General features: G+C 41.0%; 2 protein-coding genes across 3 annotated transcripts; both read right to left on the bottom strand.

Moving 5' to 3' along the window:
- Positions 1-1690: 1690 nt before the first annotated feature.
- Positions 1691-11921, bottom strand: zgc:77486 (uncharacterized protein LOC405808 homolog). Its single transcript, XM_041935517.1, has 6 exons — positions 11788-11921; positions 10405-10604; positions 9921-10032; positions 7589-7716; positions 6952-7059; positions 1691-5354 (listed from the first exon to the last, which is right to left on the bottom strand). Exons 2-6 carry the CDS (start codon positions 10562-10564, stop codon positions 5206-5208), a joined length of 657 nt encoding a protein of 218 aa, XP_041791451.1. The 5' UTR covers positions 10565-10604; positions 11788-11921; the 3' UTR covers positions 1691-5205.
- Positions 11922-12057: 136 nt separating this feature from the next.
- On the bottom strand, positions 12058-21709 carry plin3 (perilipin 3). Of its 2 annotated transcripts, XM_041935087.1 has the most exons (9): positions 21600-21662; positions 18376-18456; positions 17468-17557; positions 17071-17266; positions 16601-16683; positions 15830-16061; positions 13875-14215; positions 13245-13463; positions 12058-12878 (listed from the first exon to the last, which is right to left on the bottom strand). In XM_041935087.1, the coding sequence occupies exons 3-9, from the start codon at positions 17534-17536 to the stop codon at positions 12738-12740; spliced, it is 1281 nt and encodes a 426-aa protein (XP_041791021.1). In that variant the 5' UTR covers positions 17537-17557; positions 18376-18456; positions 21600-21662; the 3' UTR covers positions 12058-12737. The 2 variants fall into 2 exon arrangements, with proteins under 2 accessions (XP_041791021.1, XP_041791020.1); XM_041935086.1 differs by lacking the exon at positions 18376-18456 and having other exon boundaries at positions 21600-21709.
- Between the last annotated feature and the right edge of the window lie 328 nt (positions 21710-22037).

Below are 22037 nucleotides of genomic sequence, written 5' to 3'. Positions count from 1 at the left end.
GTGGCCCTTGTGGCGATTCCTCTTACAGCATGTAGTGGAGCTGAACACTGGGGCTATTGTGTAGCAACATTGGTGCCTATAGTGTTTGGCTTTGTGTTCGAAAACAATACACAAGTACAAAGCAGTGGGGCCACAGCATGTACAGATGCAGTACATCCGGAAAGTATTCACAGTGCTTCACTTTTTCCACATTTTGTTATGTTACAGCCTTTTTCCAAATGGAATAATTTAATTTTGTCCCTCAAAATTCTACACATTTTTGAGAACTTGAAAAAAGTGTTTTTTTTTGCAAGAAATCACATGTGCATAAGTATTCACAGCCTTTGCCATGAAGCTCAGAATTGAGCTCAGATGTATCCTGTTTACACTGATCATCCTTGAGATGTTCCTACAGCTTAACTGGAATCCACCTGTGGTAAATTCAGTTTCAAGGCACAAATCTGGGGAAGGGTACAGAGAAATGTGTGCCGCTTTGAAGGTCCCAATGAGCATAGTGGCCTTCATCATCGTAAATGGAAGAAGTTCGGAACCACCAGGTCTCTTCCTAGAGCTGGCAGGCTGTCTAAACTGAGCTATCGGGGGAGAAGGGCCCTAGCCAGGGAGGTGACCAAGAACCCGATGGTCACTCTGTCTGAACTACAGGAGAAGAACCTTCCAGAAGGACAACCATCTCTGCAGCAATCCACCAATCAGTCCTGTATGGTAGAGTGGCCAGACAGAAGCCACTCTCTAGTAAAAAAACACATGGCGGACTGCCTGGAGTTTGCCAAAATGCACCTGAAGGACTCTCAGACCACAAGAAACAATTCTCTGCTCTGACGAGACAAAGATTGAACTCTTTGGCGTGAATGCCAGGCGTCATGTTTGGAGGAAACTGGCACCGCTCATCACCAGTCCAACACCATCCCTGCATTGAAGCATGGTGGTGGCAGCATCATGCTTGGAGGGAGAGATACAAGCAGCAACATACAGAAATATTCTGGATGAAAACCTGCTCCAGAGCGCTTGACCTCAGACTGGGCCGACGGTGCATCTTTCAGCAGGACGACGACCCGAAGCACACAGCCACAATATCAAAGAAGTGGCTTCAGGACAACTCTGTGAATGTCCTGGAGTGGCCCAGCCAGAGCCCAGACTTGAATCCAATTGAACATCTCTAAGGAGATCTGAAAATGGCTGTGCACCGATGCTTCCCATCTAACTTGATGGAGCTTGAGAGCTGCTGCAAAGAGGAATGGGCAAAACTGCCCAAAGATGGGTGTGCCAAGCTTGTGGCATCATATTCAAAAAGACTTGAGGCTGTAATTGCTGCCAAAGGTGCATCAACAGAGTATTGAGCAAAGGCTGTGAATACATATTTACATGTTTTTATTAATATTTTTAATGAATTTGCTAAGAATTCAAAAACACTTTTTTTCACATTGTCATAATGGGGTGTTGTGTGTAGAATTTTGAGGGGAAAATCAGGTTATTCCATTTTGGAATAAGGCTGTAACATAAAATGCTGAAAAAGTGAAGCGCTCTGAATACTTTCCAGGTGCACTGTGCTGGAGCAGCAAAGAAATCACAAATGCTCAAAACTATTCAGCACAAAACACATAATTTTATACAACCTTTTAAATTAGAAATCATTGTTTAATCTCTCGCTGGGAACATTAAAACACATATGCATAAACACACAAGACAAGTATAGCTTAAAATAAACTTTGTGAATTTATTGTTTTATACTTACTCTTACACATCATACAATCCTAAATCTTGAAAGAAAAACAAAATAAAAAGATATCTGGTGGTGTTTCTGGGGGACTGGAGTGCCAAGGGACAAGAACTACAGCTCTGCGAACATTGTAGATTTCATTTGATGTCCCTCAAGCTCATCTTGAAAGACAGAATGAATCAAGTCATTGTCATTTGTCTTCACATCTGCAGCGACACTGAATTTCAACCAGATTCATCACAACTGACAGGTTCATTATCAATCAAAACCTTTGCATGATGAAGACACTGATTATGAAAGGTTGTGCTAAAGACAGGATTGAAGACATCAAAACTCTATCAAAGCAACAGAACAGAAGGAAGAAAAAAATGTACTGAGAATATCTAAATTATTCAGGTATGGTTGCCCTAATTGCTGGTGCCAAGTCCTTCATCACAAACTGTCAAAACAATTTTAGTGATCCAACTGTCCCAAATCACATGTACGAAAACTGGGCCTCCATCTTCTGCCCAAAGATATATAGTCAATATCCGAGCTAGGCAGTTTGATAAATGACATTACAGCTGATGTGAATTATGGTGGTTTACATTCAAACTGCTCATATTTATTAAGAAAACAAGGAGTTGGGGTTTGATACGAGCAGTCAATAGAAAACAGCAAGTGTAAACCATGAACTCCTCACGATTTCACTAACTGAACAATCATCTCACGTGACTTTTTCTCTGAAAGGACTTTCAATCTGTTGAGGAAAATGTAGCATTTTGTGGCCGACTATTTTGTAATGGCCGTCAACCCAGCAGGCAAGTTTGAATATTCTGAATATATGAAGATACACTTTGGGAAACACCAGACTGCAGAGCTGCTCCAAACACAAGTTCCCCTAAATATGCTTGTACGTAATCGTCACTCAAAAATCCTCAAACGTCTGAATTTCCACTGGTGGCGATAAAATCACAGTCGGGACTTAGATGACCAACTTAACCTCGGAAAAAAAGTTTGGGGGTTGGCATGCCAAGTCAAAGCTATTTAGACATGTTCATCACCAACACTACGCCTTCAACAGGAGCTCTGAAGGCCAATAATTCAATGAAAGGAGCCTGAACGAGAGCCAACCAGGTCCATGATATTCTGTGTATACAAGGAAAAGTGTCCTACACCTCCAACACATCCTGCGTTGGCTTATTCTGAGAATGCATGCTCTGCAAATTCCTCGCAACTTGTCTGCAGCTCTTTCATAAATATTTAATGATCAAGATCAAGCAACATTTACAAGGAAGGCTTTTAATAATGAAAAGATGATACCTCAAATGTCCCTCTGTGTCTCACAAAGGGCCTTTTAAACTTTCAGTAATATTACTATGCTAGGAATAGACTTCAGTAACAGGATAAAAGCATGGGCTGGGATACTGTGTAATTCAGCGAGGTTAATAAAGCTTATAGGGGCTTGTTAACAATGGGACTAGTATTGTAGAAAAGAGACCACATGGCCTCTAGGTAGAGTCAGTAACTGAACATACTTTGGACATTACATGGGCAGATGATGGTGGTAAATAACTTGTAAATGAAAGGGGAACAAGATGGAGAAAAAAAAAATCAGTGCCGGTTGTGGCACTTTCTCTTTTTTTGGATAATTATGAAAGCACTTTTATACACATAGTACTATTCTTCACCTTAGTCCCCCACCTTAATTACCTGGCAAAAATCTACATTAAGATTATACTATATGAATAGGAGCCATATGGTATTTACATTTGGAAAAGAAACTTTAGAGTCCTGTTAACTTGAACCTCGGGGTTCCAGCCATGCATTGTGCTACTGCTTTGTGGCTTTTTAAACATTCCAGCTTCATTTCAAACTGTGCAGTCAGTTACAACACAGTAACTCATATGTTTGACCGAGCACATGCACGCAAATTTGATCTTCCTAGAAGAAGCTAGCTAGAAGCGCTCTTCGTAGTAAAGGACTCGTCTGAATCGGAGCACATCGTAAAAGCGCAGCACGCAACTCTGGAGCATTGCGACGATCTTTACTTTAGCTGAGCAGAAGGTGTGTCAATGTGTAGAGTCAATGCGACCCAGGTCAGTTTTCATTCAGCACGTGTCAGTGGTCTGCTGGTGGTTAGAGAAACATGGAGCTTCACGCTCCATCGAACAGAAAAGGGCATTCAAGGAGTACGCACCGCCTTACTACAACAGAACGTCTCGTCAATCGAACAAGAAGGCAATTTCTTTAGCGAGCCTGCTGTACTGATCAAATATAAACTGCAAATGACCCAGATGCTGAACAAAACCGAGTAGGTGTAGCACATTAGTTTGTGCTCTGCAGTTGACACACTTTGTTGTGCTTTGTTTCCAAATCCAAAACTATGGACATTTTACTGCACAATTTGTAGTTGTAACGGCTTAACTGGACTCTACTCCATCATGTCAGAGCTTGTGTATTTTTTATTCAATGGTTATATAATCAAGATGGAATTACTTAAATATAATTGAAAAGGTTAAGTGCAAATCTTAGTGATTTGCTGACACATGCTGCCAATCCTCCAGCACAGACCAACCAAACGATAAAAAATAAATAGAATGCAATCACACAATTCAAGCTAACTACAATATATTAATATAGATCTTCTGATGTCATACGCTCATTAAAACAGAAAAAAAAATGAAATAAAATAAAAACACAGAATTCAATCACTCAGTTAAGTCAAGGTTCTCAGTTTCCCCTATCCCTGCCCTCCCCGACCTTCCCTCTCCATAAACTGTTCATGCACCCAATATCAGTATGATAAGTCAATATATCAAAGAGAAACATTTCTGGAAAATGCTGAGACTTGGGGGTTCAACATGTGGTGATCCACAGAGTAAAGAGGTGGGAAGAAAAAAAATGCCAATTTGACAAGTAGTTGACATCATTTTCAGTCTGGGGAAAAAAAAAAAAAAAATTCCAAAGCCCTTAAAAGGTCTTGCTGATACACAAAATCTCCCAGGTAGGTTTTTTCTTTTAAACGTTCTAGACCTTAATTGAGCTCTGTGTCATTATCCAGGCTGTGACACATTCTTTAACAGCTTACCCCCGTCTCATTTCAACTACCTTACAGGGATTGTATAAAAATAAACTCACACGATCCCCCAAGTTGAGAAACAAAAAGGGGTAAAATCAAATGCCTTCCCTCCCCACAGCAACACTAATGTCCACCAAGCCCTGACAGCTCTCTCCCCGACTCTCAAGCAAATGTGCACACACACACACTTTCATACAAACACACGCGCACACACACAGAAAACACTCAGGTTCAGCCGCAGTCACTGGTGGAGAGAGAGGGAGATGCTAGTAAGGGAAGCGTCTGGACAGTGGCCGTGACCTCACCACCCCACCCCGCCCGTCTTAGACTACCATGAACAAATGAAGCCATGATATCAGGTGTTTTCATCCAAGTCGCCATTGTTCAAATTCACAAAGTCAGAGAATTTTTTTTTTGCACTCAGTCCTCATAACTTCTGAATTTTCTCAGCCACCACGATAGGGTTCTCCTTGCGTATGCGGGCAGCAGCTGCACTCCGGTAATCATAGGGACAGTCGTGTTTGTCAGAGTAACGGTGAATGGCACAGAACAGGTTGCCGCAGCGACAGTCAAAACCTTCAGGAATAAGAAGCAAACGTGGTAAGTCAACATCATTACATTTGAAGAGTTTGCACACAAATTATAGAGGACAACTATTGCTGCACTGACCTCTATTCATACCTGTTGCTCTTCTGAGAACACCCAACACCACAGTCTGGGTAAACTTGCTCTTTAACTGGTTTTAAAGTGGGCATATTTTATATTACCAGGGTTTTCACTGTCTATCCAACTCAAAGGTGGGCTGCCTTTGTTGAAAATTCTGTCAAAAACACAATGGCTTTTTTTGTTTTTAACACCCTGTATTGGCAAATGCTTCGATTATCTTGTACCAAGTGTGTGCACATTCACATTTTCTGCAAGATTAAGGTAAGGGATGGGTTGACATCTGTCAGGCAAACCAATGTGTGTTTGCAGTGAAAGCTGCGTTAGCTTAAGTAACAGAAGTAAACAAGACTGGATGTCAAACCTCAGTAGCCTACTTTTTGAGCGCCGGTAAATGACAGATCATTTTAGACAGCAGGAATTTACTGTGGTCAAGTTAGTTTTTACGTTGGATAGTTGACAGGCACTCCAGACCTGGCGGCATCTTCTTCCTTAGTTTGACTGTTTTGGTAGTATGAGGATGGTTAGCTCACCTCTAAGATTCAAGATCAAGATTCAGCTATTTTTTTTAATAGTTTCTGTGTCATGTGATCCACTTGGTATCTATTCACATCATGGTCAAACTGTACATTTTTCACTGCCACGCACATTCTCAAGTTTTTGCAACCTTTGTCGCAAAAGAATCCAGGGAAATTCCTGATTACTTAAAATACTGTTGAACACAATGTCCCTGAAACAGAGTAAAAAAAGGACATGAATAAAAGCATGTAACTCAGCCCGAGTTCAACTCGCCCTGAGGGTACTGCCATTATCAGGCTGTGTTTTCACATGTATACTGAGGATTTTGTTCATGGCCAGGCCTAAAATGCAGATATTACTTTTCAACATTAAATGGAGACTGGGGCTTTGAGGTAATCCAGTTTGGCAAAAAGCTGGAGGCCAGCAGTACACTGTGAAATACCTTGGACTGTGAAAATGCACCACTAAAATCATGGACTGGGAATTGGATTTTGGATATGTGGGTTACAGGTATTTGGTATTTAATGAGCACTCTAAAGTGGCAGTACATTTTAACTTAGTTCCAAATGTAGCAATAAGCCACCTTGTGCTAATGTGACACACATTGTGAAATACCCAACCAACATTGTCCCATAAACCCAGTGAGACAAATGTTATGAGGTGACAACAAGGTCTCAGTGACAATGAAAATAGTACAATGAGTTTAACTGTTCTGAAATTTGAACTCTACCCTGTTGTGGTTGTCATGTAAGTCGAGAATACCAGTAAAGCAGGTTCACCTCTCATAAACCTTTGAGCCATGTCAGTAGTTAAGAAGAGCTGTCTCTTCTACTATTCCTTAAGCCACATTATGTGACACTGCTAACTTGCTACTCTGAGAGCAATTAACTAACATAATTACGATACTGTGATATATACTGAAGATTTTGGCCATATCATCAACCCTACTATAAAGCATGCAAAAGTGTGTGAAAATTCTTATCTTCTTTACCAGTAAGGCCCACTTTCTTCCGGCAAGAAAAGCAGCGGTTCTTTTTCTTGTTTTTATCAGGAGTTTGGTCATTATCAGACAAGGCCTGTGCTGCTTCCCCCACTGGCTCTGGAGGAAAAAAAGATACAAACAAGTATAATGATCACAAACCAATTGAGCCACTGCTTGTTCAATATGTGTTTAACAGTAATTGGTAAAACACAAAAAACAATAACTCAAAGTCAAACAACAAACCAATATAAAATATAAAGGGTTAAGTTTGTTGGCTTCTGCAATAAGTCAGTCTAAAGAGAAAGTGTATTAAACAACTATGACAGAGAAGGTGGACAAAAGCTGAGTATGTATTCTTTATCTCTCAGAGCTCACTCCGACCACTTAACCATCGCCTTATTCAATCGCTCCATTCAAATTTTTGAAGGGTGAATTTGCAATATTGAGGGTCATCCCAAACACACATACATTATTTTTGGGGATGTTTATGGTCGAGGTTGGTAAGTGCATCCCACAGTTAACTTGTATATTCACACCCTGCTCCTCAATAAGTGGTGCCCTCCACAGCGGTGAGTGTGACTGACTTTATGTGCACAGTGGGTAGGGTTTGATTTGAGAAAGGACCACTGTTTGCTGTGATGTTCACCTGAGCTGTTGGAAGTACCCTCCTCTTCTCCCTCCTCAGCCTCCGCTCGATCAGAGTCTACAGCTCCTGAATCCTGGGAGATGCTCATAGCTGTCATCTGTTGAGTTACTGGACTGGGGGAGCTGGGACTGACACCACCAACAACAACAACATTTTAGACCATAAAGGGTAATTTTCTGATTCAAAAATTAAATTAAGACTGAAGACAACAATTGACTTTGTAGTAAATGTATGGCAGAGAGATCTGTTTATTTTCTTAGACCAACAAACCATTGGCATCCAGAATTACTTACAAGACAGCTGTGAAAATAGATTCAATCCAAACAATAAAGTAGGAGTTTCTGACACAAAAACACCACAAATTACACAAGAACTTTGGAGTCTTTTTCCTTGTTTTAATTGCCTGCATTCATCGTATTGTTTGGGGACTGACTACTAATTTCTTGGATCTGTTTCAGGACGCTCCCTGTAACCTGCTTTGAGAAATGCTTTTGAGCCATCACAATCAACTTGACAAGCCACAAGCAACTACAAAACCGGCAGGGCTTACAGAAAATGGGACAGCACATATACACAGTACAGAGCACAATTATCCATGATTACAGTATGCAGACAGATCGGGCACAAATCCCTTCTGATAATTCCAAAATTTCATCACACTGCGATCAAATGACTATCTGGACTTCTCTGTAGGCATTCTGGGAAGCATAAACCCATTGCTGGAACAACTTCTATGATAACTGTGCTCATTATAATGTGGATAATCTATGATTTCCAAGAGTCAGAAATGTAGGTATATCACACTACAGAACAATTATTGCTCAAATATTAAATCCTCTAATCTTCTACAGGGTCGCAACAGTTTGAGATTATTACAGTATAACTGTCCCAGAAAATAGTATCATGATTTCAAGGTATTACACAATTATGATTATTATTATCATCAGTTACAATGACCCTTAAATGAATGAAAATGGAAGGGTTTTTTTGGTTGAACAAATGCTTCATTATAACTTCATAAAATACTATGTCCTGACAGACGTGAAACCTGACATGAATTTGAAAAGTTTTTAATGACACTAATTCAGTAGAATTCACCTCTGTAGATAAGCAAATGTACATGTTATGATAAACGGCAATTTACACACCATGCTATGCTGTGAAACCAGCGAACTCCAATACATACACTCACTTTTCTCACCTATCATACAATATATTCTAAAATTCAAAAAGAATTATTTATTGGCATATCTAAAGCAAACCACACAAGAACCCTTACAAAATGCTTAATCACAAAAAATGAAGTAGGACTGCAAGAATTATTCAACATTATGCAGCTGTTTTAAGAACAGGCCCTCAAGCATGTTTTAAAACTACAGAACATTACTCCTCAGCTCAGTCATCTCTTTCAGTGTCAAACACAAGGGCTAACCCTTATGAAACAGTCCAAACTTAAACCATCCAGAAATATCAGAAGACTTGGAGAGAATAGCAAAACAGACTCAATCAATCAATAAATAAATAAATACCCACCGGTCAGTGCCATCCAATAGCAACACATCCACAATTAACAAAAAAGTAAAAGCCACTTCACTTAGGTAAGGTATAGCAAGACCTACTTATGGACAAGAACGGCATGTGTAACTTAAGATCCAGAAAATCCAGATTTGTTTAAAAACAAACAAACAAACAAAACACACATTCCATTTATCTAGAAGTAAATGTATGCAGATGAAATGAAAATGCAAAGTCGAGATATTCAGGCACCAAGAAATTAAGTTCAAGCACTCCCACTGCTTCCCACGCAAAATGAGGCAGGAGTTGTGTGTAACACACTGTTGCATATGAACTCCTTAAAACTGGCTTAAAATTTTGCATTGACTGGCAACGAGTTCTTACCAGAAAGCTCAGAGTCATCAGGTGAAGTAAAAACTGTCCCAGGCTGTATGATGTGAATATACATAAAGTATCTTCACTCTGCTTCCGCAGAGGAGGGCTGTTGTACTTAATTAAAAGGGGACTGAGCACATATAAGAACACAATGTGCTGGATCTCGTAATGAACTGATCTACTCATTCATGTTGTCAATTAAACAGGCACTTTAACAAATATAATCAAATGTCCAATATAATGGCAAACACCATGTACAAGACCACCGTTTAGTTAGTCTAATTAGCTTCTTAAAAAACACCTCACAGGGAACACAGAATATTGTGTTCATCATTTTACTAAATAAATGATGTCAAAAGGATCACTGTTTCACAATGGTTTGTTGTTTCAGCACTCTGGAACAATATGGGGCTGATAAAATTGTATCTGTAAGGCAACATACCTGGTTGTTTGTTCCTCAGGTGGGGTCCCCGCCACCTCTGTACTGGGTTCTGAGGTTGTACTCTCCACAGTCACACCAGCTGACCCTGGTGATCCTGCCGGTGATGTAGCAGCTGTGTGGGAACAGAACAGTCTGATAGCACGAGCAACACAGGACCTCCTGTTTTGGTACCTGAACATGGATGTCTTTTTATTATCTCATTATAAGCCACCTTCTTGCTTGTGCTCATCTATCATGATCAGATGCGTTTGGAGTTAATGTGAAACAACAGATGGAGATGTCACTCTCTTGCTTTCTGATGCCACAGTGTAGGCAGCTACTGCTACCTCTGTTCTCCAACCCCTTTTAGCAAATTTATATGTCCCCTAAGCCTGTACAGTTTTTTAGTGACCCTGTTCCAAGTTCCTGTCTTTCCCACCTAACAGACCCATATCCAGCACCCCCATCCTGCCTTTTATAGGTCATGTCTCTCCCATCTTCCTACCTTTCTCTCCCGGGGGGCTGGAACGCCCCCCTCCCTGTTGTCTCTGCAGGTGTTCCTTGTAGCAGACCGAGCACATGCCGTTGGTGCGGGGGTTACCGTAGAAACCACATCCCATAGTGCAAAGCATTGGCACCTGTGTCTGATTGGTCTCCTGAGCCATGCTCTGACAGAGGGGGTAAGGGGGATGGGAGAGGATATTCCTGAAAATGGGGTTGCAGAAGTTAGTCAAAAATGATTAGCACTCCCTTTTTGATTACATGTTATTCATTTTTTGACTAAAAGAGCTTGGAGACCGGCATTGGAGCATGAGAGTAGAATTGGAGAAAATATGAGTTACTCTGTGAGCTAAGGGGTTATGGCCTACTAACTGTAGCTATAATGAAGGTTTGTCCTCATAGTGTTCCTTCATCAACAAAAATTAAATCCAACACCACCAAAAGTGTGACAAAATCGAGTCCTGCCACAAAATTAGAACTGGACTTTGTCACAATTAACTGAGAATGTTGTCTACATTAGGTTTCTAAGTGAATGCAAAAGACAAAATTAATGTCTGACATTAATGGCAAAATACGACAGCAAATTAATACAAAATAAAAATGATCACTTTATAATGTAATGCTCCTCCTGTAACATCAGGGCAATGTGCCAGGAGTGTTGAAAGTAATAAGCTGTGTCACAAATTGTTACAAAAACTAGGTGGAGACCTTTACACAGCAATGAAAACAAAAAGGTACAAAGAGCCGAGCGGATCCACGATAAAAGGCAAGTTACAGTATGCGAAAACAGAAGCTAGCTCAGCTAGTTTATGTTTTCTTCCGTCGCACAGCAAGATGTTTTGATCGGGACAAAGTTAACATAAAAGGAACAAAAGCTAAAGACACATCGAAACAAAACCACCCCGAAAACATAAACGAAACCCTCAAATTAACCGATGACCTGGCAAACGCTACGTTGCCTACAATCTATCTTAACAACTTACAGCTGACTGTCCCCAGTTTGAGTTTGTCCGCAGCAGAAAACAATTGGCGTCCTATGCTAGCATAGCTCAAAGCAAACACTAACATTAGCCAACAGGCTCAGTGGATGTTTTGTCTGTCTGACACTGGATAGCAATACAAAAAGAAGGGCAAAACTCGCTTGATAGCCTTCCACAATTATTAAATTCAAGAAAATAAAAAAGTACCGCGTCCGTAGCGACGAACTGTAAACAAATCCTGTGTTTTAAATCGAATAAACGCTAGCGTTAGCAGGCTAACGTTAGCTGAACCGCTAGCATAATCAGCCAGCCCAAAAACAGTGCGCTTCCCGACAGTGTCCTAGTTGGCTTAAAACCGGTTACAGGCAGCGACAGTCTCTCATAGTGGTCTACGATGAAGACAGTACCTGAAATTGAAGGTACCGGGGGCTGTCGACGACCTTGGGCTTCAGATTTGTACAAATTGTGTCCCCAGCAGAGCGCGCGGCCTCCTACCCAGCGCTAGCTCCCGACATTCGAAACAACGACCATGACGTCATCCCCAGCATCGACTCAGCCTTCAGTCAGACGAGCCAACACAGCAAAGTCCACCACCCCACTACCAAAACACCATGACGACAAAAAGTCAGAAATAACACATCCATGAATGTAGTGTGACAAATAAACGGAGCTGTGTGAACAATTTTATTAGCATGTCAGCTCATTGACAGTTCACTAGCTGCTTCCATGAACTCATCAAGGTTCATTCACAAAACACTGAAATTAAAAGGGCAAACCTAAAGACAAATGAATGCATCACAACAACAACTCTACATCTCATTAAAGATGCATATTTATGTCTGTCCTATTCTCACAGAGGGATTTTCGACTCCTAGAACTGTCTTGGTGTTGACAGGCAACATACATTTGGCTTAGTTCTGCAAATTCATTTAGGCACCGACAAGCCTTTGAAACACCAGTGCAGGCACATATGGACAAAGAATCCTGACCAGATGTAAAAATACTTAAATCTTTTCCAGGATAAATACTAAAGTGCACTAATCTGTAAATTCTCTAAGGCCACAGGACACAGCTCTCAGTTCTTATTAAATTCCATTAACTGCAACATCGTAAATGTAGTGTCATCAACTAATAAGATAAAATGTGGTGCATTATAAAGAAACCATGATCACATGCATTTAAGGCCTAAGCAAGCACAAACACAAACACACACACACACACACATATTTGTGTGTGTGTATATATATATATATATACAGTGCACACATATGTATTTAAAATGGTCCATCTACAGTTAATGATAGTTCTCTGTAACTCAATGATTAACTCGTGGAACAACGCAACAAAGTCTTCAGGTCTACTTGTGTGGTCCACTCTGCTCCATCACCACATCTTCCTCTGCCTTCTCAGTGATCTGAGGGGCAAAAGGTCCCACCAGCCAGTTGAGTGGTGTGTTGTTTAGGAGATACTCCATGACACTATCCAGGGACTGTTGAACCTGGGAGGAAGCACACACTAGAATTACTTTAAAAAAAAATCACTAAACCATAACTATAACAAACACGTGACCTCAAATAGCTTTATTGTGATTAGGAGTTTATATCTGTGCATTACTAAATACAACATGAGCTTCGCTGTCCTAGTTTCATAAATGCATATGGATGAGCAGACACCCCTGAGAATAGATGTTTGTTTATGTAAAGTATGCAGGAGGTTCCTGCTTAATTCCTGTTCAATAAGACTCTGCAGGTATTACATAAGCACCAATAAAAGTGTAATGGAAGGACTAACTGTGTTAAGTGAAAATAAAATGATGCAGCAAAACAAAAACACTGCAGTAAAGACAGCGTGGTGCAATTAGTACTTGGGTCAGGTGGTGACGGCTCCGCTCCAGAAGGACGGGTGTGATGGTGCTGGTGCTCCCAAGAGAGGAGTGCAGTTCTTCAGCTGATCGCCGTGCGCTGGTTAGCTGGTCCTGGACTGCACTTGGCAGACCCTGAGCACTTGACACTACATTGTGGCACGCAGACCTCACCTGGTTGCTCAGACCCCGCACCATGGAGAGGACCCTCCATTCCAGTTGCTGTGAAGAGAAAGCAACAGAAAACAACAATAGGTATAAATGATAAACATTAAAATATCAAATGATGGATGATAATATAGCTGTAACATATAAGTTAATCCCCATTCCTTTCCCTTCCTAGGTCTAGGTAGTTTGCCCATCCCATCCCAATCCCGATGACACAATGTCACTCCTGTCCCACATAAATCTGAATGAATGAATGGCAATACAATGCAATGTCTGCCTCTCAATTCTGATTTACAGCTGAATTTCAGGATTCTTGTTTAGGTCTTTCTTTCATTTTTCCAAGATATTCTCCCTTTAGTGTACACATGCTGCATATGCACAGTATATACACTGTAAAAGCTGTGAAATGCAAAAATAATCTGTTTAGAAACCATTAACTCAATTCCCAAATGCTCCAGCCCTGACCTCAGCCTCATCTTTGGTCCCATCTGGCTCTGACTCAGTCTGTCCGCTTCCAGCCTGCTTCTGCTTCCACTCAGTCCAGCGCTGTATCAGCTGCTCTGAGGCTCCTCCTATCTGGTTACTGGCAGTACCCAAACTGGTACGGGCACTTTCTAGCAGGTCCAGAGTACTGGTAATCTGAGCTACTGCCGTGTAGGTGCTATCCCTGGCATGCCGTGCACGGACCAGGGACTGCTGGAGGGCTCGTTCCTGTACTTTGGCAGAGAGTTTCCCCAAGCGGACGAAGTAGCCGGGGCTGGCCGACGGGGTAGTCACCTCACTGGTGGCGGGTTCAGCAACAGCAGCTGAAAGAGGATAGTGTTGGTCTCATATATTTTCAAAGGAGATGTTTTATGTAGCGTGACTGCCTAAAAATTTAAAAATAGCTTAAAATATTAAGGTGTGATGACAAAGATGTGGTTATAGTACTGTTTGTTATGCATAGTTCAGCCAATTATTGGAGAAGGATAATCCAAAAACTAAACAAGACACCAGCCATTCTTGATCTCTCTGTTTGTTTTTCAGTTTTAAGTGTTATGTGAAGAAATATACTCAAGAGATTCAGTACATGTGCACTCTCTACGGCATGGGCCAATGAGCTTGTTTTGTGTGATAGATGGAGGCTCCTTCTCACGATACCAACTGGTGCATCTGTTCTAAGTCGGGTTACTTGACTCTGATGTGAAAGCACATCTGCTCAGGAGAGACTTCAGAGCCACTTCACTCCTTCCAGACATCAGCCTGTGGAAGCTAAGGGATATGCAGTAGTAACACTGTCTGTGTTGTAAGCTTCTTGGTGAGTCTGGTGGGCCTCTGCTACAGTCACCATCAAACAAATCCAAAATCCCCTGAGTACTGCATTTATGGGCACTCTGACGTTTGAATAAAGTTGCATCTTTTTCACATCCATCCTCAGAGAAGAGGATGGCCTCCTGACTATTACTGCTATACTGGCAGGTTGTCATGATAACATGACATCACAGTAGCAGGTGTCAAAGCTGCGAGTGCTGGAAAGTGTAGGTGCTTTACGGGCCAAGTTCACAGAGGGGAGGTTCATTGTAATGCCCTGCCTAGCTCTCTATGAATAGCATCAACCATTCATGTATCCACAGCCCGTCACTGTGGTAGAATTAAACACTTTTATCATGACCGCCCATGTCTTGCAACATCACCTTGTCTTGCCTTCATAATGAGAATTTATTAGGACAATTGCAGCAAAATTTCTGTTTGATCTATAGATCAGTGAAGCAAGGACACAGTGTTTGCTGCTGACTCTCATCGTAAATGCCAAATCATTCACACGTATTAATTATTGAATAAATTAAGTTTCAGTAAATGGCAGTAACGCCAGCTAGAATTTTTAATGTATGAAATTAAGCTTTGAGCAATTTAAGGGGCATCAGACTAATTATTGTGCTTAAACTGTAAAATGTTCCTCTTTAAAGCAAAACTGCAGCATTATTAATGCTTAACTGAGAGTAGATGGCCAAAGTGGAGCTAAGCACTATTTACTTCTCTATGTACCCTTTACTTGCAAGCACAAATGTAAAACAGTAATGAACGGGCAAAAAGAAAAAGGGTCAAAAATCTGATTAAGGTGGCGCAGCAGATCTTAAATGGCAATTTAAGGAAATTAGAAGTAAGTAAGTAGTAATATATTAAAGGAGGATTCTGTGATCCAAATGTAAAACTGTGGAAAAAGCTACTCTACTTGTTTTTGATCATCTGTGATAAAAAGTTGACAAACTGAGTCTCGTTGTCCACAATTAATTAATTCCAATTGCAGCCTTGTTTCAGCTTCATTTGATCCAACTGTCAAAACGCACCTGTCTACACCTCAGCAGCAGACATATGGGTTTATCACCTCCCCTGGTTTTTGTGGACTGATTATGCTTTCCACATTTAGGACAGCTACTGACCCAGCTCCCTCTCAGAGAGCGGCAGGTTCTGGTCAACCCAGTCTTCGGATCGGCTCAGGGCCAGGCCCATCCCACTGCTGACCATCTGGCCCATCCTGGTGCCCATGGCGGTGATGATACCTCCGCTGACTGCTGCCCGGGTCAGCTCGACACCGCCCATCACAGCCCCTACCACAGCGTCTTTGGCCCCTGCCACCGACTGGTACACCATACCCACGGTGTCCGACACCACCTGAGGAAGAAATGGCCGATTATGTGCTGTGCTCGGAGAGTGATGGTGGCGCTATTATGTGTTTTCTATGTAGCACTTTTCCTTTTGACATATACGACATTTGAGGCAATTTGGCCAACAAGGAGAAGTTAACCGAGCAAGAGAAAATGCAGGGTGCAGCAGTATGAGAATAAAAAAGGCTGAGGGTGGAGAGTGGCGTTTTCTCCATAAAATACATTGTTTTCTGTTTTAGGACACCCCTGAGTGTTTTATCCCACTTACGGCTGGGTTATTTTTAGCAAGGGATAAGTGTAAACATTGTTGCTATGGTTACCTGGAGTGTAATATGACTTGTGCACGCATCTAGAAGGCTAGTTCATGACGGGTTATGTTTGAAGTGTCTTGAGACACAAAGTGTACGTTATCACACGTGTTATATCAACAAGCGTTGATGAAATGTCAGTAAGACGGTGAAAAAGAAGATCATCAAAGGTAAACGAGCTAAAAGAGGATCTGAAATGTAGTTTTTTTTTTTACATTAGGGGGGCTTTCTGTCTGACCTTGTCTGCTGGTTGGTGAAGAATAGGCAGCTTCTCCTCCATCTTATCCAGTCCTTTCAAGGCGTACTCATTTACTGTCGCAACTGAGTACAAGTACACAACAGAAATTCACAAAAAACTTAAGAAGAACAAGGTTAAATGTTTTCATCGCTGCTAACTCTGTAAGCAGGAAGTAATACCAAGCACCCAAAACATGAATTGCTTCATGTTTACACAACAGTGACAGGTGAAAGGGTTTTATAGATTAAAATGACACCTTTCTTAGAAGAAGAAACCTATTTCATTCTTGTCATATTCTATTACCAAGTCGCATTCATGTGTCATATTCTGGTACCAAGTGGACCTGGCATCAGTTTCACACCTTTCATATGCAACAAGCTCGCAACATTCCTTTATAGTACATTTGAATGCTGTAAATTTCTGTCATTGCATGTATATTACATCATTTTTTTGCAGAGAGAGGAACCTACGCTGCGGTTCTATAATGTCCAGGAGAGGCCTGGACCCCGTGGTGGCAGCTGCTCCCAGGGTTCGGACCCCACTCTCTGCTGCATCCATCACTCCCTTCAGCAAGGGCACGCTGTCTTTGGTGCTACTGTAGGCGCTGGACACCACCTCGCAAGCTGAACTGACCAGAGGTAAACTGCTCACTCGGGATACAACATTCTAGGAAAAAAAAGACAAATGACCTAAAAAATGTGAAATACAATCCTGACTGTATAATGAAAAGCTCTTTTCAGTAGTCCGTTGGTGATTATGACTGATTCCCCACATTAACTTATCAACATTCAATTCTAAGCTTCAAATAAGTTCATAATATGCCCCAGTTTTGTAACAGGTGTTATTTGGGGTCACAGTGCTCCTCACCTGCTGCTCTCCATTAGCTGGTTCTGCTGTTGCAGCTCCAGTCTCATTAGTTTTCCCGCTGTCTGCCATTGTGCCTACTGGATTCAATCTCTGACATGGAGCACAGAGTGTCAGAAACACAGATTCACCTCACATCACTCTGTATGCATGATGAAATCAATCTCCCTCTCTGATGCTCTTTGTTTAAGTGGCTGATATACTTTATCTCGCAAAGAAGTAGTGTGTCTTATGAATTTAGAAACAGAATCGCTGTCCTGTCAGACGGTTTAATAATATAGGCAGCTGGGCGACTCAACCATGTTAAATTCATTTGTCAACACTATGATGCAATGAGGATGAAACTGCAGTTAAAAAACAAAATGGTGCAGCGAAGCAAACAGTTCAAGCCTCTGCACTATGGAAAAAATGGAGAATATATTTGAAATATTTTTCTCTCTTGTGAACTTACCACAGTTATATTTTGTGCATTTTCCAAAACTATATAGCATCCTGTAATAATTAAGTCTTAACATCGGAGGCTGAGCAACATGTTGGATTTACTCATGAAAAGAGGAATTAATGAGGACAATTTTTGGTGTGTAGGACAAGCGTGTGTGAGTTATACATTTGAACACATAACTATTATTTTGACTTCTAGATTTAGTGACATCACCACTGAGGTGGAAAACAAGATTATAGTTTCATGATTATCTGTGCGTCAAAGGAAATCATATTATAGAATGTCAGAATAATAGCCTGACATTTTAGAGCATCATAGTGGCTGAGGTGCAATTTAAAGTCAGTCTCGAAGGTAATGAGTCAAAAGATGTTTTTCTTCCTCTAGGCTTATTAAAAGAAACAGAGATCTGTTCAATCAAGATGTCAGATGATGAAACACAAACAGGCCCTGGCTCATTCCTTTGATTTACCTCAAGACTTGCTAGTGTGTGTACACTGTCCTGTAACAATACTGGTCTCTAAAGGTGATGACTGCTTCAAAGTGATGATATCTACAACATAAAAGGAATACAGGCATAATAAATTATGAGAAAGACCCACAATTCAGCTTCTTGGGGACCCAGAAGTCAGTCTAATTTGAAATCATAGATTAGAGCCGAGAGAAAAGCCATGAATAATGCTAAGAACTGTGGACCAGCAGGGCACTAATGTTGAAGATTGATAGTTCACAAGCTCACATGAAGGTATGCAGGCAAAATGGACTGCAAAATCACTTATATCAAATGAAAATTCTTCAGTAAAATATTGAGCAAAACTTCACTTCTGCTAATGTAAAACATTGCTTTGAATGAAAGCCTGGCCAAAAGAATTACTCAAGGGAAATACTGCTTTAGTGAAAACTATTGTTCTGCATTAATATGATGAAGAATGGCCTAATATAAAAGCTAAATCTAATACTTTATTGGGTCACGGAAAAGGGTGAAATCCATAATTAATTCAATCAATAGTTGAATTATATATCCAGTTTTCTACTACTATTCTTCCTTAAGTAAAGAAGAGAAATTGTACATCAGCAGCATCAGCTTTGCACAAGATGGGTGACATGAGGGAATGTGTCGTCTAAGAGTGGGTGATGTGGATAAATCCTCCATCATGATATACTCTATGTAATGTAAGACTAAGGATCATTTATATTATCGATTACTTTATGTCAGAAAAAGGTGCAAAATAGCCATTCCAGCTTCTAGGAGTCGTAGGGGATGGATTGTTTTGTTAGTCCAACAAAATGATGAATCAATTATCAAAGATAGATAGATAGATTTGCTGTCAATCTACTACACTGTATGCAAAAATCATAATTAACCCAATATTACCATAAAGTTGTCCTTCTCATTGAGTTACATCACTGCTTGCAACAGTCTAATAAAACCAAACACAATAAGGAATAGCTACTACAGAATAAGCAGTATGGCCAAATTCTGATGATAGGAAATTTTATAATATCTCATGCAGGGCTGCAAGCAGTTAATTTTGTATCTGCTATTTTGATAGACAATTAATTGTTTAAGTCATTAAAAATCATTCTCTGGTTCCAGTTACACAGTTATGAGTATTTGCTACCCTTCTTTGTCTTTTGTGATAGTAAACTGAATATCATTGGGTTTTGGATTGTTGGTCAGTCAAATTTAGATGTTTCATTTTTTTCTGAAGACCAAATGATTAATCATTAATTGCTGGCAGGTGAATCGATTATCAAAACAATCAAAAACACAATGGAGAGATGCAAATGAGGCAAACAAAGAGGCACGACAGCTGACTGGAGAGAAGCCTCTGCAGGAAAGCATCTTTCCCTTTTCTTTCTGGTGCTCCCAACATGTGGACAACATCTGTTTGTGCTCTGCCAGATTGAAATGGCACAGGGAGACATAAGTGGAGCCCACCTGTATTCACTGGAACACTGTTTCACTGGAACACTGTTAGCAAGCGCTTGCCATGGTCGACCTGATGTACAGGGCAGACCAGTCAAAAAAAGACACGGCCTCTGTGATCGTACTGCTGGGCAAACATACAGCTGTAGTAGCAGTACAGCCTGCCAGCTGTAACCTGTTGCCATTATGTAGTAAATGTTCAGGTAGATTAGACTATACATCCACCTGACAGAGGGAACCACTGACAGAGAGACGAGCCTCATATCCAGCAGCCTACACTGAAGCCGAGCACCCGTGTATGACCTTTATACAGAACAACTGTTTATTCATTTCACAAATTCTTTTAGGTGTCAGAGTGCATATAATACCCTCCATGACCTGTGGTGTTCCAGACACGTCTCTAGAGGCTCTGTGTGATTGCAAATTGCATTTTGTTGCGACAGCTTGGTTGAGCAACATGTTCTTTTTTTTTCTGAGAAGCAGTTGATGAGATCTTCACTGGCTTTATTACACAGCAAAGTCTGACACTATTCTCCCTGCTATCAAGTGCGAGATGAACCCGAGATAATTTTCAGAGACATAGCACATATTATGAAGAAGGCTGTTTGGCAACACAAACGAAGCCGTTTTAGACTTTCTGAAATACTCATGTCACTGATTCCAGCAAAGCTCTCATAAAAAGGCTGGCCTCCTCCTATTGCACCATAAGACTCTCTGTCACATCCTCACAATGTTGAGCCACGCCATCCCCCTTCCAGAAAATACTGCCTTTGGAGCTGAAACACTGTGTGACCTTTGATAATAATAGATAAGCTGGTATATCTCCAGAAAACTATTGAGACGCTTGCCATAGGGGACAAAAGAGAGATCACTGCTACTCAGTGGGTTAAAGAGGCCCACAGCTGTCCTTGATCCAAGAGACTACAGCTGATCTCACAGAGAGACAACAGTTAAGAGCCAGGTTTCTAGACATGGAACTGTCTTACATATTTTCAGCTTTATCTAAAAGAGCACAGACCCAGATTCTCACTGAGAGTCAGAGCCCAGCCTGGGGGTCAGGACCCTCCAAGGGAGTTCCAATGTTTACGTGAGGGGTCACAAGATTATTAAAGGGATGAGAAGGAAAATTAAATCTGTCACACAAAATTATGTCTCTGATTTTATTTTCTTGTGCAATATTGGATAATTTGATTTCTTCAGACCTCTGAAAATCCCTTAAACTTGAGAGGGAGGAAAAACCAGCTCATTTCCACACACCAAGGGGTCACAAGCAGAAGTTGCTTCATTCTAAGGGGTCACTGTCTTATCACATTATTATATTAAGCAATGACACCCAATGCCCTGTGTTGGCATTAATGGAATAATAAGCATAACAATGTAAACTGCGTCAATCCAGTTGAGAGAATGATTTAAATCAGTGTCCTTTTAGCCGCTTGTTAACAACACATAGGACTCGCTGTATACAATCCAGCAACTGTCATTTCTTCCAGTTGATGGTTGAACTTTACCCCAGATGAAGAGCTGTTACTTCAGCAAACGACAACCATCTTTTAATCGAGTCTTCTTGATTTATCATAACCTCTGGTGACCTCCTCGACGTTAACAAGCAAAGTAGGTACAGTTTTTCAGCCCTTAAGGGGAACTAAGTTACGTTAAGCGTTAGCTAGGTTAAGTTAGCTAGTTGACATACAAGTAACGCTAGCTGTCTTAGCAACTCAAGAGGAGAAGTTGAGGATTGATTTAAAAACAAAACAAACATCACTGACCTCACTGTCAGCCTGCTGCTCCTCTGTCCTGCTGTGACCTGTGGTGTAATGCTGGTCGGTGAACCGGTCCAGCCCACAGCGACACCCTGTTCCGCTGTTTCTGCCGGACTGTAGAGCTGCAACACTCGGCACGGCCAGAAAGGCGGGGTCGACTTAGAACTTTTAACCAATTAAATCACAGCACGGAAGTGGCACCCAGTGCAGGCCACAGCTGTCACATCTGCTACGAGTAAATGTAAATAAACGCACGTAAAAAAGCTGAATTAAGGTTTTTTTATGTTTCTTTATGGTTCCTATTTTACGAGATATTCTCTCATTTTGCACTGTCTGACTCATAATGTCATAATGGGATAAATTCATAGATTGTATAAAGACAAAGATGGATGAGTTTAATTTGTGGTCTGGGCAGCAGTGGAAACTTGCTGAAGTATGATTTTG

This window comes from Chelmon rostratus, chromosome 4 (genome assembly GCF_017976325.1).
Source record: "Chelmon rostratus isolate fCheRos1 chromosome 4, fCheRos1.pri, whole genome shotgun sequence".
In the NCBI taxonomy this organism is placed as follows: domain Eukaryota; kingdom Metazoa; phylum Chordata; class Actinopteri; order Chaetodontiformes; family Chaetodontidae; genus Chelmon; species Chelmon rostratus.
Note: the sequence above shows the minus strand (reverse complement) of the source record. Positions and strands in the feature narration are given on the sequence as shown.